Genomic DNA, 14,240 nt, shown 5'->3' with positions numbered 1-14,240 from the left:
CATTTCTTTGTGATCCAATCAAAAACACATCATGTGTTACTTCTTCCACCAATTGTAACGATGTTCTTAAAGGGGAGATAATAACCTGTGCCTCGTTCAGTTGCCGAACGTTTTTGACCATGGCATATAGCAATACTACGGATATAGCCTACATGATCCGTTGATGTTTTCTACATATAACAATATTCCTACAAAATAATAATAAAAAATATTCTAACGAGCACTTTCTGCACGTTCCAAAACATTGCGTCATTCTGAACGCGCCCCTCTCACCTCAAGCAGGGCTCAGAAGTGAGAGCCGACAGGGAAAGATTTTGGTAAATTCGCATTCGCACATGGTGGTCTTATTCTTACTTGAATTGTAGAGGTATAAGAGGTATTCATGTATTATTTTTTTTGTCTGATAATAAAGTCTGTGTATTTTATGCGTTACTTCAATACATTAGCTCCAGCGTTTGTGAATGTCGACATCATGATGATGGTGGAAGTTGACTCAATGATAGTCTGACCGACTTGCAATAATGCACTCCACTAACATTTTGACTAGATCGGCTATGCAGTTGATGTCACGCTTTAATTTTTGGAGTCAAGGTGAGTAGTCTTCACTTTATTCAACTGGAGTGATCATGTTTACAACATTAACCCATCTAACTGTTAATCTATGTCTTATGCAAGCCAATTTGAATTCTAATTGTATAGCACAAAGGCATTCCTACGCAAAATGGAAGGCATTATGCATGTGTTGTTCTCCATCTGTCTTTATATCTTTTTTATATTACTTTTTTGTTGTAGATTTGTTTGGTGAGCTGACTGTGATTTTGTAAGTCTGTTGAACAAGTTAATTCATGAATAAACTTTTCAGTCACCAAAACTCTCTCTTACAATGTCAGCAGGTCGAGTGTGGTGTCCATACCGGAACATCTCTGTGAAACCAAGGAAGATTCCACCCAGATACCTCGGCCAGCTAAGCCCCTTCACTCATCCACATCTCTTAAAAAATGGCAAGATGCCTAATTTCATAACAGTTACTTTATAGCATGGACCTAAAATTATAACCTATTATTATCTAATTCACATCTATAAACAGGAAGTTTTAAAGACTTGTTAGTTTCTCCACATATGCTTCCTTGTATTAATCCAAATGCCCCCCCCCCTTCTCTATGTCATAGGTGAGGTGACCCCTGGCTTAACCCAGACAGAGTTTGAGCTGCGTCGGCAACGACTGGCCTCTCTCATTGAGGGCCAGGCAGATCGACTGGGACCCACTGCTTCTTCGAACAGACACCTTGTTATTGTCCTCTCCCACCCAACTCGCTACATGACCAATGACATCCCCTACCCCTTCCACCAGAACCAGGACTTCCTCTATCTCACAGGCGTCCTTGAGCCAGACAGCGCCCTGGTTCTGCATGGTACTGGCCGTCCGGACCAGGCCATCATCTTTGTGCCCCGCCGGGACCCTTCCAGGGAGCTGTGGGACGGGCCCAGGTCAGGGAAGGATGGGGTGGCAGCATTGACAGGGGTGGAGAGGGTCCACTGTATAGAAGAGTTGGGCCTTGTACTCAGAAGCCTTAAAGGTAGGGGTTGCTCAGGGGGAAGGCTGAACAAATGCAGCTTTCTCCACCCTTGCAAAGTGTTAAGGAATCACACAAACTGTACAATTAACAGTAATACACAAGTTCACAACATTCCCTTTTAGGTAGCACTGTTTGGTATGACGGATCAACGCCCTGCCACCCAGGGCTTCACCAGACCCATGTTCAACCCCTGCTGGCAGGGGGGCCGATGGTGCGCTCCCTCAGACCACTTATACACACCCTCCGGGCTGTCAAGAGCCCAGCCGAGGTTGTCCTCATGAAGGAGGCAGGCCGCATCACATCACAGGCAAGTCACAGCACATTCATTTGAGTGAAGCGACCTCAATTGTTGGACTTCCTAATGTAAACCTTCTGCACCCCCCCCCCGCCCCCTTCAGGCATTCAAAAAGACAATGGGTATGTCTCAAGTGGACATTGATGAATCTCTATTGTATGCGAAGGTGAGTTACAGGTCTCCAGCCACTGTGTGGTCAGATGTTTACTCAAAAATTCTAGTGTGTTGTCACTGAACACCTTCTGGTAGCAGTGTTATGATGAAATGGTAATGTGAATACATTTTATCTTTATCCTAGTTTGATTTTGAGTGCCGTGCCCACGGCGCCAACTTCCTGGCCTACCCGCCTGTGGTTGCTGGTGGAAACCGAGCCAATACACTTCATTACATAAACAACAACCAGATTGTTAAGGTAAAGGGCGTTACAGTGACTTGCAAAAGTATTCAGACTGACCAATTCTTTCATGTTACTGAATTACAAATTAGTAGAGCTACCCTAGGCTGCAATTACAGCTTTAAGGTTTTTGGGGTAAGTATATACCAGCTTTACATGTAGTATTGGAGTGATTTTGTTCCATTCTTTTTGGTGTGTACAGTATATCACAGAAGTGAGTACAGCCCTCACATTTTTGTAAATATTTGATTATATCTCTTCATGTGACAACACTGAAGAAATGACACTTTGCTACAATGTAAACTAGTTAATGTACAGCTTGTACACTCACCTAAAGGATTATTAGGAACACCTGTTCAATTTCTCATTAATGCAATTATCTAATCAACCTATCACATTGCAGTTGCTTCAATGCATTTAGGGGTGTGGTCCTGGTCAAGACAATCTCCTGAACTCCAAACTGAATGTCAGAATGGGAAAGAAAGGTGATTTAAGCAATTTTGAGTGTCATGGTTGTTGGTGCCAGACGGTCCGGTCTGAGTATTACACAATCTGCTCAGTTACTGGGATTTTCACGCACAACCATTTCTAGGGTTTACAAAGAATGGTGTGAAAAGGGAAAAACATCCAGTATGTGGCAGTCCTGTTGGCAAAATGCCTTGTTGATGCTAGAGGTCAGAGGAGAATGGGCCGACTGATTCAAGCTGATAAAAGAGCAACTTTGACTGAAATAACCACTCGTTACAACCGAGGTATGCAGCAAAGCATTTGTGAAGCCACAACACGCACAACCTTGAGGCGGATGGGCTACAACAGCAGAAGACCCAACCGGGTACCACTCATCTCCACTACAAATAGGAAAAAGAGGCTACAATTTGCAGGAGCTCACCAAAATTGGACAGTTGAAGACTGGAAGAATGTTGCCTGGTCTGATGAGTCTAGATTTCTGTTGAGACATTCAGATGGTAGAGTCAGAATTTGGCGTAAACAGAATGAGAACATGGATCCATCATGCCTTGTTACCACTGTGCTGGCTGGTGGTGGTGGTGTAATGGTGTGGGGGATGTTTTCTTGGCACACTTTAGGCCCCGTAGTGCCAATTGGGCATCGTTTAAATGCCACGACCTACCTGAGCATTGTTTCTGACCATTTCCATCCCTTTATGACCACCATGTACCCATCCTCTGATGGCTACTTCCAGCAGGATAATGCACCATGTCACAAAGCTCGAATCATTTCAAATTGGTTTCTTGAACATGACAATGAGTTCACTGTACTGAGATGGCCCCCACAGTCACCAGATCTCAACCCAATAGAGCATCTTTGGGATGTGGTGGAACGGGAGCTTCGTGCCCTGGATGTGCATCCCACAAATCTCCATCAACTGCAAGATGCTATCCTATCAATATGGGCCAACATTTCTAAAGAATGCTTTCAGCACCTTGTTGAATCAATGCCACATAGAATTAAGGCAGTTCTGAAGGCGAAAGGGGGTCAAACACAGTATTAGTATGGTGTTCCTAATACACCATACTAGGTGTATTAGGAACTCGTTAGTGTTACAATGTCTCAGGTGTGAATGGGGAGCAGGTGTGTTAAATTTGGTGTTATCGCTCTCACACTCCCACACTCACTCATACTGGTCACTGGAAGTTCAACATGGCACCTCATGGCAAAGAACTCTCTGAGGATCTGCAAAAAAGAATTGTTGCTCTACATAAAGATGGCCTAGGCTATAAGAAGATTGCCAAGATCCTGAAACTGAGCTTCAGCACGATGGCCAAGACCATACAGCGGTTTAACAGGTTCCACTCAGAACAGGCCTCGCCATGGTCGACCAAAGAAGTTGAGTGCACGTGCTCAGCGTCATATCCAGAGGTTGTCTTTGGGAAATAGACATATGAGTGCTGCCAGCATTGCTGCAGAGGTTGAAGGGGTGGGGCTTCAGCCTGTCAGTCCTGAGAACATACGCTGCACACTGCATCAAATTGGTCTGCAAGGCTGTCGTCCCAGAAGGAAGCCTCTTCTAAAGATGATGCACATGAAAGCCCGCAAACAGTTTGCTGAAGACAAGCAGACTAAGGACATGGATTACTGGAACCATGTCCTGTGGTCTGAGGAGACCAAGATAACCGTATTTGGTTCAGATGGTGTCAAGCTTGTGTGGCGGCAACCAGGTGAGGAGTACAAAGACAAGTGTGTCTTGCCTACAGTCAAGCATGGTGGTGGGGTCGTCATGGTCTGGGGCTGCATGAGTGCTGCCGGAACTGGGGAGCTACAATTCATTGAGGGAACCATGAATGCTAACATGTATTGTGACATACTGAAGCAGAGCATGATCCAACATGATAACGACCCCAAACAAACCTGCAAGACGACCACTGCCTTGCTAAAGAAGCTGAGGGTAAAGGTGATGGACTGGCCAAGCATGTCTCCAGACCTAAACCCTATTGAGAATCTGTGGGGCATCCTCAAACAGAAGGTGGAGGAGCGCAAGGTCTTTAACATCCACCAGCTCCGTCGTCATAGAGGAGTGAAAGAGGACTCCAGTGGCAACCTGTGAAGCTCTGGTGAACTCCATGCCCAAGAGGGTTAAGGCAGTGCTGGAAAATAATGGTGGCCACACAAATCATTGACACTTTGGGCCCAATTTGGACATTTTCACTTAGGGGTGTTGCCAGCGGTTCAGACATTAATGGCTGTGTGTTGAGTTATTTTGAGGGGACAGCAAATTTACACTGTTATACAAGCTGTACACTCACCACTTTACATTGTAGCAAAGTGTCATTCTTTCAGTGTTGTCACATGAAAATATATAATCAAATATTAACAAAAATGTGAGGGGTGTGCTCACTTCTGTGTGATACTGTACACCAATATGCCATAACATTAAGACCACCTGCCTAATATTGTGTACAAGGCATGGACTCCACTAGACCTCTGAAAGGTGTGCTATGGTATCTGGCTCCAAGACATTAGCAGCAGATCCTTTAAGTCCTGTATGTTGCGAGGTGGGGCCTCCATGGATCGGGCCTGTTTGTCCAGGAAAGATTCTCGATTGGATTGAGAATTGGGAGGCCAAGTCAACCCCTTGAACTCGTTGTTGTGTTCCTTAAACCATTATTGATCAATTTTTGCTTTGTGGCAGGGCACATTATCCTGCTGATAGAGGCCAATGCCATCAGGGCACCATCACACACTCAGGGCCAATGCCATACATTTGCCATGAAAGGGTGCACATGTTCTGCAACAATGCTCAGGTAGGTGGTACATGTCAAAGTGACATCCACATGAATGGCAGGACCCAAGGTTCCCCAGCAGAACATTGCCCCAAGCAACTGCCTCAGTGTTATTCACTTCACCTGTCAGTGATCATAATGTTATAGCTGATCAGTGTAGGCTCCAGCTACAGTTGGTTGGACGATGTTTGTGGACCGCAGTTTTCAAATTGTGTCACAGATGTTCAGTGGTATTGAGAAGAAGAATTTGACTGGGCTACTGTAGAACATTCACCTTTTGGTTCTTAAGCCACTCCAGTGTTGCTTTGGCTTTGTGTGTGGGATTATTGTCCTGCTGAAAGGTGAATTTCTTTCCAAGCTTATATTTTCTGACATCTGAATCTGGGTCTCTTGCAATATGCCCTGTGTTTTGCTCCATCTAGTTGTCTTTCTGTTCTAACAAGATGTCCAGATAACCAACTGCTTCTGAAAATTATCCCAACAGCATGATGCTGCCACCACCATACTTTACTGTAGGGATGGTGTATATTGTGTCATGGGCAGTGTTATGCTTGAGACACCATTTCTTTCATCTGTGTAAACTAGAGGTTGAATACTTATAGAAGCAAAAGGTATTTTCTAATATTTCTCAACATATTACCAATATTATATTTGAAAAATAGCAAAACAATAAAATGTCATTGTAGTATTAATTCAGTAATATGAGGGAATTGTTGGAATACCTTTGCAAGGCACATTATGTAGTATTGCTGCTAAAACACCCTAGCTGTGCAAAGCCATAACAATAACTCACTCTGAGTCCAGGCAAACAAAGCTTTCCTAATTCCTAATCTTTCTCTTAGGATGGGGAGATGGTGCTCCTTGATGGAGGGTGTGAATATTTCGGTTATGTCAGTGATATTACTCGTACCTGGCCAGTGAATGGAAAGTAAGTTGTGTCATAAAACATTTTGGAATGTTATCTCCTTCTCTCCTTGCTACCTCTATCTAAATACGTCTCCTTTTCTACCTGTCTGCTACATGGGGAGCCCAGGTTCAGCCCTGCCCAGGCCGAATTGTATGAGGCAGTGTTGGAGGTGCAGAACGCCTGTCTGTCTCTGTGTTCCCCAGGAGTCAGTCTGGACCACATCTATAGCACCATGTTGTCCCTGCTGGGTCGCCAGCTCAAACAGCTGGGTATTGTGAAGGGCTCTGCCAGTGATGCTGATGCACTTAAGGTATGCTAAATGTCACTGGTTCCTTCTCTAGTAATGCAGATTAAGGGTATTACTTGGAAACCTGACAAATGTTTAGGGTCAACCTCAATATCAATACATTGGTTAACTTCTAAGTTGTAATAGTAATATTACTTTGTAATTTATATTTGGAGGCTTTTCTGGTCTCACATATAAGAAAATGACTAGTAATCTGCACCCTAGGTAATATGAACAAACAAGAAAAGGAACCAGGCAATCTTAGTTCGGGCCGGCCCGTGATTAAACCAATTAGTCGAAACTCCATGGACCTTGAAACCAGTTCCCTAAATTAGGTAACATCCAAACCAACAACAGGTTTAACAGGGTCACTATACTACATTCAACATGTTAAATTAGAAATAGTTTACTGTAGATGGTTAGCTAATAGCTATGACTCCAATCACTCCGTGGTTGGTTTGTTGCTTTAGAAAACAATGACAGTTGAATGGCCAACGACTAAGCTATGTGACCTACGAGGATCAATCAAAAGCATTGTCTGAATCTCAAATCTACTACAATTAGGTACTTCGCGGATGATGGTTTAGTACGTACAATTTTTTATTTATCAGTATTGGGTCAGAAAATTGCGTCTCAATTAGATCATTTTGTCATGCATTAACATAATTAGTTTGAATATTTATCTGGCCATGATCTTTTAAAACCCAGTCATGTTACTGACCTCTTGCCGATTGATCTAATTAGTTATTAGATATTCCACCATGTTAAGTTATTTAGCATTTCACAACTTTTCCAGTCTTTTGTTGCCTCTGTACCAACCTTTTTTAAATGAGTTGCAGGCATCAAATTCAGTTTCAACAATTTGTTTTCTTTGTAACTACTTTCTATTAACTATATGGTTTAAATTATTTGCACATCATTGCATTCTGCTTATTTACATTTTACGCAGCATCCAAACTTTTTTGGAAACAAGGTTGTACTTTGTAAACCTTCTGAGTTGTCTTGTAAAATGTGTGATGGGGAGATATCTAGGAAGGTATTTGAGACCATTCCTCCATACAGAAACTCTCCAGGGCCTTCAGATTCCTTGGTCCTTACCTGTTAACTGTCTTCGTCAGCTCACCCCAATGTTTTTCAATTACATTTAGGTAAGATGACTGTGATGGCCATTGAAAAAGCTTGATTCTATGAACCATTTTTGTGTGGATTCTGACATACTGTTTGTGGCTTAGTGACAGCAGAGCCTTTTTCTACTGGCAACCATTCAAAATAACTGGTTGGCATGAAGGTGGTGTCTAATTATAGTTTTAAAAAATCTGTTGACACCAAGATTTGTAAAATTGGGTTGCCTAAACAAGACTCTCAGGTTTGTACATTTAAAAACTTTTTTTAATTAACTTGACATATTTTTATAAAACTTTTTTTTAGCTTTACATATTTTGAAAAATGTTTACCTTGTTTTGGTTTCCCGGGAATTTCGTGATATACAATTTGTGATTATGCCCCTGCCTCAAAGCAACTACCCATTGGTCCAAACTACCCATTGGTCCAAACTACCCATTGGTCCAAACTACCCATTGTCCATTCAGATTTTTAATCACACACAAGTCTATCCTATGTTCTTAAGCGCCGGTAGGAATGCACTCACCAGCCTTCCACCTTTATTGTGGTCACAGGCACCCAAGCCACCACCAGGATTTAGTTGACAGTAATGAGACAAGGTAACCATATTCCTCACCACCGGAATGTTCTGCCCAATTACATGATTACAGGATCCCTGGGCCTATCCTCTAGAAAGATTTGAACCCTGGTCTTACATTAATGTAGCTGTGAAGCACTGACTTTACCGCTGCGCCATACATGGGCCTCTCCTCCCAAACAGTGTCCCCTTGCCAAAATATCCCCCCCTGTGTCACAATGGTAGATGCATGTTCAATAGCACTTATGGGACTGGAAATAAACCTTCCCTTCTGAAAAGCAAAAGTTCTGTATCATTGTTAGTTATATAAATAACCATAGATAAAAAAAATAACTTGAATAGCACAGATTCATGGAAGCATTCATTTTAATTGTGCACAGCTAGGATATGCAGTGTTTTTTGGTGCATCAGTGATCCATTTGCTTCCTCCAGGCGGCGCGGCGCTACTGCCCCCACCATGTTGGCCACTACCTGGGCATGGATGTCCACGATACCCCTGAACTTTCCCGCTCTCAACCCCTTCAGACTGGAATGGCAATCACCATAGAACCAGGTAATGTATGCGTCTGCCAGGCGACACAAACACGTCTCAACTCAGTACATTTTGTTCCATTTAAAGATCACATTTATTCTCATCCTATACACATAGCCCTAGCTATAACCAAAAAAAAAAAAAAAACGAACTGTAACCTTAACTCCAGCTGAACTTTTACCTTAAACAGGGCTAGGCTGTGTTGTTTCTGGAACGCTACAGGGTAGTTGGATCACCCAAGCTGGGAGAACCGGGGCCCAATGTATTTATAAAGCCTGAAACCCTCACAACAGTAGTATTGAATTTCAGTGGCTAGGAAAAACTCCCTAAGAAAGCTGACATTTAGGAAGAAACCTAGAGAGGAACCAGGCTCAGAGGGGTGAACAGTCCTCTTCTGGCTGTGCCGGGTGAACATATTAAGAGTACAAATTGTAACAATTAATAAATGCATGTGGGCTGAGTCCAGAGTCTATTAAAGTCCAGATCAGAAGCTTGACCAGATGGACAAGGACAGGGACAACACGGGGGAGGGGGTGGTGTCAGCACAGTGGCAGCTGAAATCGTCTTTATCTGCAACACAACCAGGAGGACTTTGGACAGGGACGGCGACGGGTCTTTCATGCCTGGTACTCCGGAGTTGTGGGCCAAGAGACAAGGAAACAGGGCAAGAGACAAGGAAAATTGTCTCCTGCCCTGTTTAAAATCTGTACAAATCTGAGCTAAACCATGTCTGCAATAATTTCTACACAAAGTGTGGGATTTGTCCTCAGGAATGTTTGCTAAAGAAGGTTCTTAAATTCATGCAGATCCACAACCATTCGTACACACAATGTGGAATAAGTGGTGGAATAAGGGAACGGAGAATGGAACGGGAAGAGAATCCTCTGATGGGAGTGTTGCCGTACCCAGGGAGTGCATTATTAGTGATAGGTGGGACGTTTTCTGGTTTCTTGTTTTTCCAAGTGATTTTTAGCCTTCATTCGTAGATTTGACCTGGTGGCTGTAGTGAATAAGCTACAGCAGGATTAATTCACACTCATCCGGTTCTGCCACTTCAGAGACAAGCTCTAACCCGTCTATTTCTGAGTTAGCAGGAAAAAGAATCAGGCAGCATAGGGAACAAAACATACATTTAGAAAGGTAAAGGATGGCAGGCAGGAAAGATTAATGCAATGTATAGATTATTGAATGCTATCGATTAATACATTTGTAGAATGAAAACACAGGCAGCTTCCCTCTTCATGCTCAAACTAGGGAATGCATTGTTTGGGGGGCTTCTGCCTTTCAGAACAATATTGGGCTTATCCTCCACAGCAGTGAAGCTATTGCATTCTACCAAGAGTTTTTGAAAATGTCTGTTTAAAGCTCACTTTATAAGTCATAAGTGACAGCTCCAATAAGCTCTGTATTGCTAACAAGTGGCTTGTACAGTCATGATTTTTCAAGTGTTTAGTTCATCGTTCACAGCCATTTGTGGATGCTGCATAGTTTACTTATTAGCACATCATACTCCACACTTCAGGGGAATTTTCATATTATCGTTAAGTAACGTCATATCTTGAACATTCAAAATTGAAGTGTCATAATTTGATAAGTCTCCACCATCTTAATTTAATACTTGGTGGAAGCGTCTTTGGCAGTAATTACAGTTGTGACTGTTGGGATATGTATTTACCAACTTGACACACTTATATATTTGGGAAGATTTGTTTCTTCATAAAACTGTTTCAAGTCTCCTTGGGAACAGGTTTATGGGCAGCAAGTTATACCACAAATTGGACTTAGGTTGCCCAATTACCATTTTTTATTCCTCAGCCACTCCAGTGTAGATGTGCATTTATGCTTTAGTCATTGCCATGCTCAAAAGTGAACGTGCATCCCAGTTTCAGGTTTCCTGCATCCAATTCATGATTAAGGCCCAGCTTCATAACCGCAACCGCCAGTCAAAGGTCCAGTCAATGCCAAATGTGTCTTCTGAATCTGACACCTTCTTTGTGCTTGTCACGTACCTCGCTCAGCATGAAGTCTAGACAGCAACCATCCTTACCTTGACTGGGCTCACCGAAGCCCGTGCTACCACAAGGAATCACAAGAGGGGGCCGCTGGATGGCGCAGCCGTTTAAGTCTAGGCCTCGCAAGTAAGTTGCATAGTTGCGAGACCAGGGTTTGAGTCCTACTTGTGGAAAAGCCCCGGGTTCCTGTGGAAGGCGGTGCAATTGGCCAGCACTGATTGAATATAGTTGCCTTGCCTCGGTGCGAAGGCTGGAGAATGCTTTTCCTTAGTCCTGTAATGATTCTGGCCTAGACTTCCTGGTTTAGTATTCTGCGTGATAATCACCAGAACAGCATCCAATGTGCTTTGGAAGACACACATCAACCTCAAATATCACTAGCCCGCTGGTAGTTATTGCGATGGAGCAGGGAGCAATATAATGAAATTGGGGAGGTAAAATAAAAATGTTTAATAAAGAAGTTGCTCGAGTGCAATGAGGTGAGGGAACCATATCTCATTACCTACCCATCAAGTCTGGTTGTACCTGAGATATGTTTAGATTGGTATTACAATGAGGTGGAGACTCATCCAATTATGGGATTTTCAATATATCATTCTGTATTACAATAAAAAAAAAAAAAAATCACCTTAAGTGTGGACAAATAACTTGAAAGAAATGCTAATTAAAATGCATGAAACTCACTGCAACAAGAGCCTCACGTTCTCACCGAAGGCCTAAAGTCCATCTCGCTAAAATGATTGCTGTCCTTGATATGATTCAGTTTGCCCTGTAGAAATAACCAAATCCTCACTGTTTAAAGCAAAAGGAACAAAAACTATTTAATATTGAGTAATGAAAAGCAGTGGGTTTTCTGCACCGGTATCTTCCACAACTCTTCCAGATAAATGTTTTTTATTCAGCACATTCTGTAACAGCAACCAAGCAAATGAGATTGGTTGTAATCTAACTAATAAATCATAATGGATTTCATTGACATTTAAAAAGCGGTTTTACAAGCATTTTAATGCTAAAAGTCCCATGCAGGAATCTGATTGGCTTACACATTTACATGTTCAGTTTCATAGGCTACTGAAGGAGAGGAGGCATCTAGTCAGTTAACAAATTAGATGTATTATCACAGCGGAGAAGTAAAAACTTGAGTAATGTGTACATTTTCTGAACGATTCAAATTAGATTTTATCATCATAAACTCAACTTTAGTGAATTGTTACGTCACAATTTTTTTTGGTGAACTGATTGACACTTGTTAGGCTGGATTAAGAATCTGCTTCATAAAGTACCGCTCAGTAGGTGCTACAAAGACATTGGCCTACAAAGTGGTTCTGATTTATAATAGATCAATTACTTTATATCAGTAGGGGGTACATTGTAGACCATCCTATCAGCCAATCAGGGCAGTGTACATTAAAACATTTAAATATTTCAACACCCACACGATCGGGAATTAGCATTTCATGTTCCAAATGAGACTCAGATAATTATTTGAACTGTTTGTTGGATTTTTTTTTTTTTATTGAATAATCGCACTGGAATTTATTAGATCAAATAAAGGACTTCACCTCAATCGTCAGTTATTGTTTAATAAAACGAATGGTTTGTGGAGTGTAAACCCAGCTGTTACCAGTAATACAGACAGATCTCTACACAAACACTGAAGCTCCTACTGTTCCTTTGTTCTGTGTGCGCATAATGCATGAAATGAAGACTCCTCAGTTCATTTCCATCTAAGGCTGTACATGAGTACACCCACTCTAATTCTTTCAGGGTTATACCTATTTATTTTATAGTTTAACAGGTAAGTCAGTTGAAAACCCATTCTAACTTTTTATGATGACATATCACTAGATCTAGTCCATCTCTCTCTTCCAGGGCTGTAAATATGATGAGAGAACTTAGTCCATTTCTCTCTTTCAGGCTGTAGATATACTGACTAGACCTTGTCCATTTCTCTCTTTCAGGCTGTAGATATACTGACTAGACCTTGTCCATTTCTCTCTATCAGGCTGTAGATATACTGACTAGACCTTGTCCATTTCTCTCTATCAGGCTGTAGATACACTGACTAGACCTTGTCCATTTCTCTCTATCAGGCTGTAGATACACTGACTAAACCATGTCCATTTCTCTCTTTCAGGCTGTAGATATACTGACTAAACCGTGTCCATTTCTCTCTTTCAGGGCTGTAGGTATACTGACTAGACCTTGTCCATTTCTCTCTTTCAGGGTTGTACATATGTGAGGATGATGACCAGGCTCCAGTGCATTTTCGTGGTCTGGGGGTGAGAATAGAGGACGATGTTGTAATTGAAGACGACAGAAACCCCCTAATCCTGTCCTCTGACACACCCAAAACAATTGCTGATGTTGAAAGAGCGTGTGCAGGGAGTAACAGCTAAGGGGGACTAGAATTGGGGGAGAGTACAGTGAGGTGGGAGTTTGTATGATATTAATAAATAAACATAACTGTAAAATCAAAACTACTTTTGAGCTCTAAAGTTTGCGTACAAAAAGTATTTTTATTCCGTAGTTGCTCATATACCTGCTCAGAGAAAGAGTTTGTTAATTAGGGGAGACCTGGGACAGTTGTAACACTTGCTATTCCTCCAATCAAGAGTGAGGTACAGTCATGTGATTCACATTGCAAATGTTCTGTTTAGTCCTGAAACCTCATGTGAAAAAAAGCAAGTCCCTGTGATAAACTCAGATTCTATTGAGACAACTTATTTTGAGGTAAGAAAGTAATTATTTTTAACAAATTTGTTTTTGTGATGGCATCAACAGCTTTGTAGTTCCATTCACAAAACTTACGTTAAGTTCATAATCAGTCTAAAGATATTTGATGCAAATTAGCAATGCTAAGTACCTCCACTATTTAGCAAACTCTGGGCATTAATGTTTGTTGGATGACATAAAAATAGAACTATGAGGCCATAAAGCTCAGTGGTCAAGTGGCAACAAAGGATGACAATGATCTGAAGGAATTTTGTATGGAAAAACCTAGCAATTGTATCGACAGTATATAACCTTTCTCAACCTAATTGGTATACCTCCCCCTAAATTGGAGTGTTACTTCACAATGTTAAAACTTGAGTTTGTGCAGACGACTACACGGTAATGACCAAAGGACCTCTTTCAAGATGGGTGGCAGGTTTTGTTTCTGGAGAACTACTGTACCTGAACATTCATCATGGATCTAAATGTGGATCGGTGTGTTTTTACCGTCTTTTCTATTATAAAAAACTTCTATTCTCATTAAAATATTTATATACAAAACAGAGCTTTACAATGTATAAAAT

The 14,240-nt window shown here is 41.8% G+C and overlaps 1 protein-coding gene across 7 annotated transcripts; it reads left to right on the top strand.

Annotated features, from left to right (window-relative positions):
- Positions 1-71: 71 nt before the first annotated feature.
- Positions 72-13,424, top strand: xpnpep3 (X-prolyl aminopeptidase 3, mitochondrial). Of its 7 annotated transcripts, XM_010896757.4 has the most exons (12): positions 72-317; positions 447-591; positions 891-1,001; positions 1,170-1,577; positions 1,700-1,884; positions 1,976-2,038; positions 2,171-2,284; positions 6,348-6,433; positions 6,539-6,722; positions 8,830-8,950; positions 9,736-9,859; positions 13,168-13,279. In XM_010896757.4, the coding sequence occupies exons 2-12, from the start codon at positions 522-524 to the stop codon at positions 13,181-13,183; spliced, it is 1,482 nt and encodes a 493-aa protein (XP_010895059.1). In that variant the 5' UTR covers positions 72-317; positions 447-521; the 3' UTR covers positions 13,184-13,279. The 7 variants fall into 7 exon arrangements, with proteins under 7 accessions (XP_010895059.1, XP_010895060.1, XP_010895058.1 ...); XM_010896758.4 differs by lacking the exon at positions 9,736-9,859 and having other exon boundaries at positions 75-317; positions 548-591; positions 894-1,001; positions 13,168-13,424; XM_010896756.4 differs by lacking the exon at positions 9,736-9,859 and having other exon boundaries at positions 75-317; positions 548-591; positions 13,168-13,424.
- Positions 13,425-14,240: the final 816 nt, after the last annotated feature.

This window comes from Esox lucius, chromosome 11, assembly GCF_011004845.1.
Source record: "Esox lucius isolate fEsoLuc1 chromosome 11, fEsoLuc1.pri, whole genome shotgun sequence".
NCBI classification, from domain to species: domain Eukaryota; kingdom Metazoa; phylum Chordata; class Actinopteri; order Esociformes; family Esocidae; genus Esox; species Esox lucius.
Note: the sequence above shows the minus strand (reverse complement) of the source record. Positions and strands in the feature narration are given on the sequence as shown.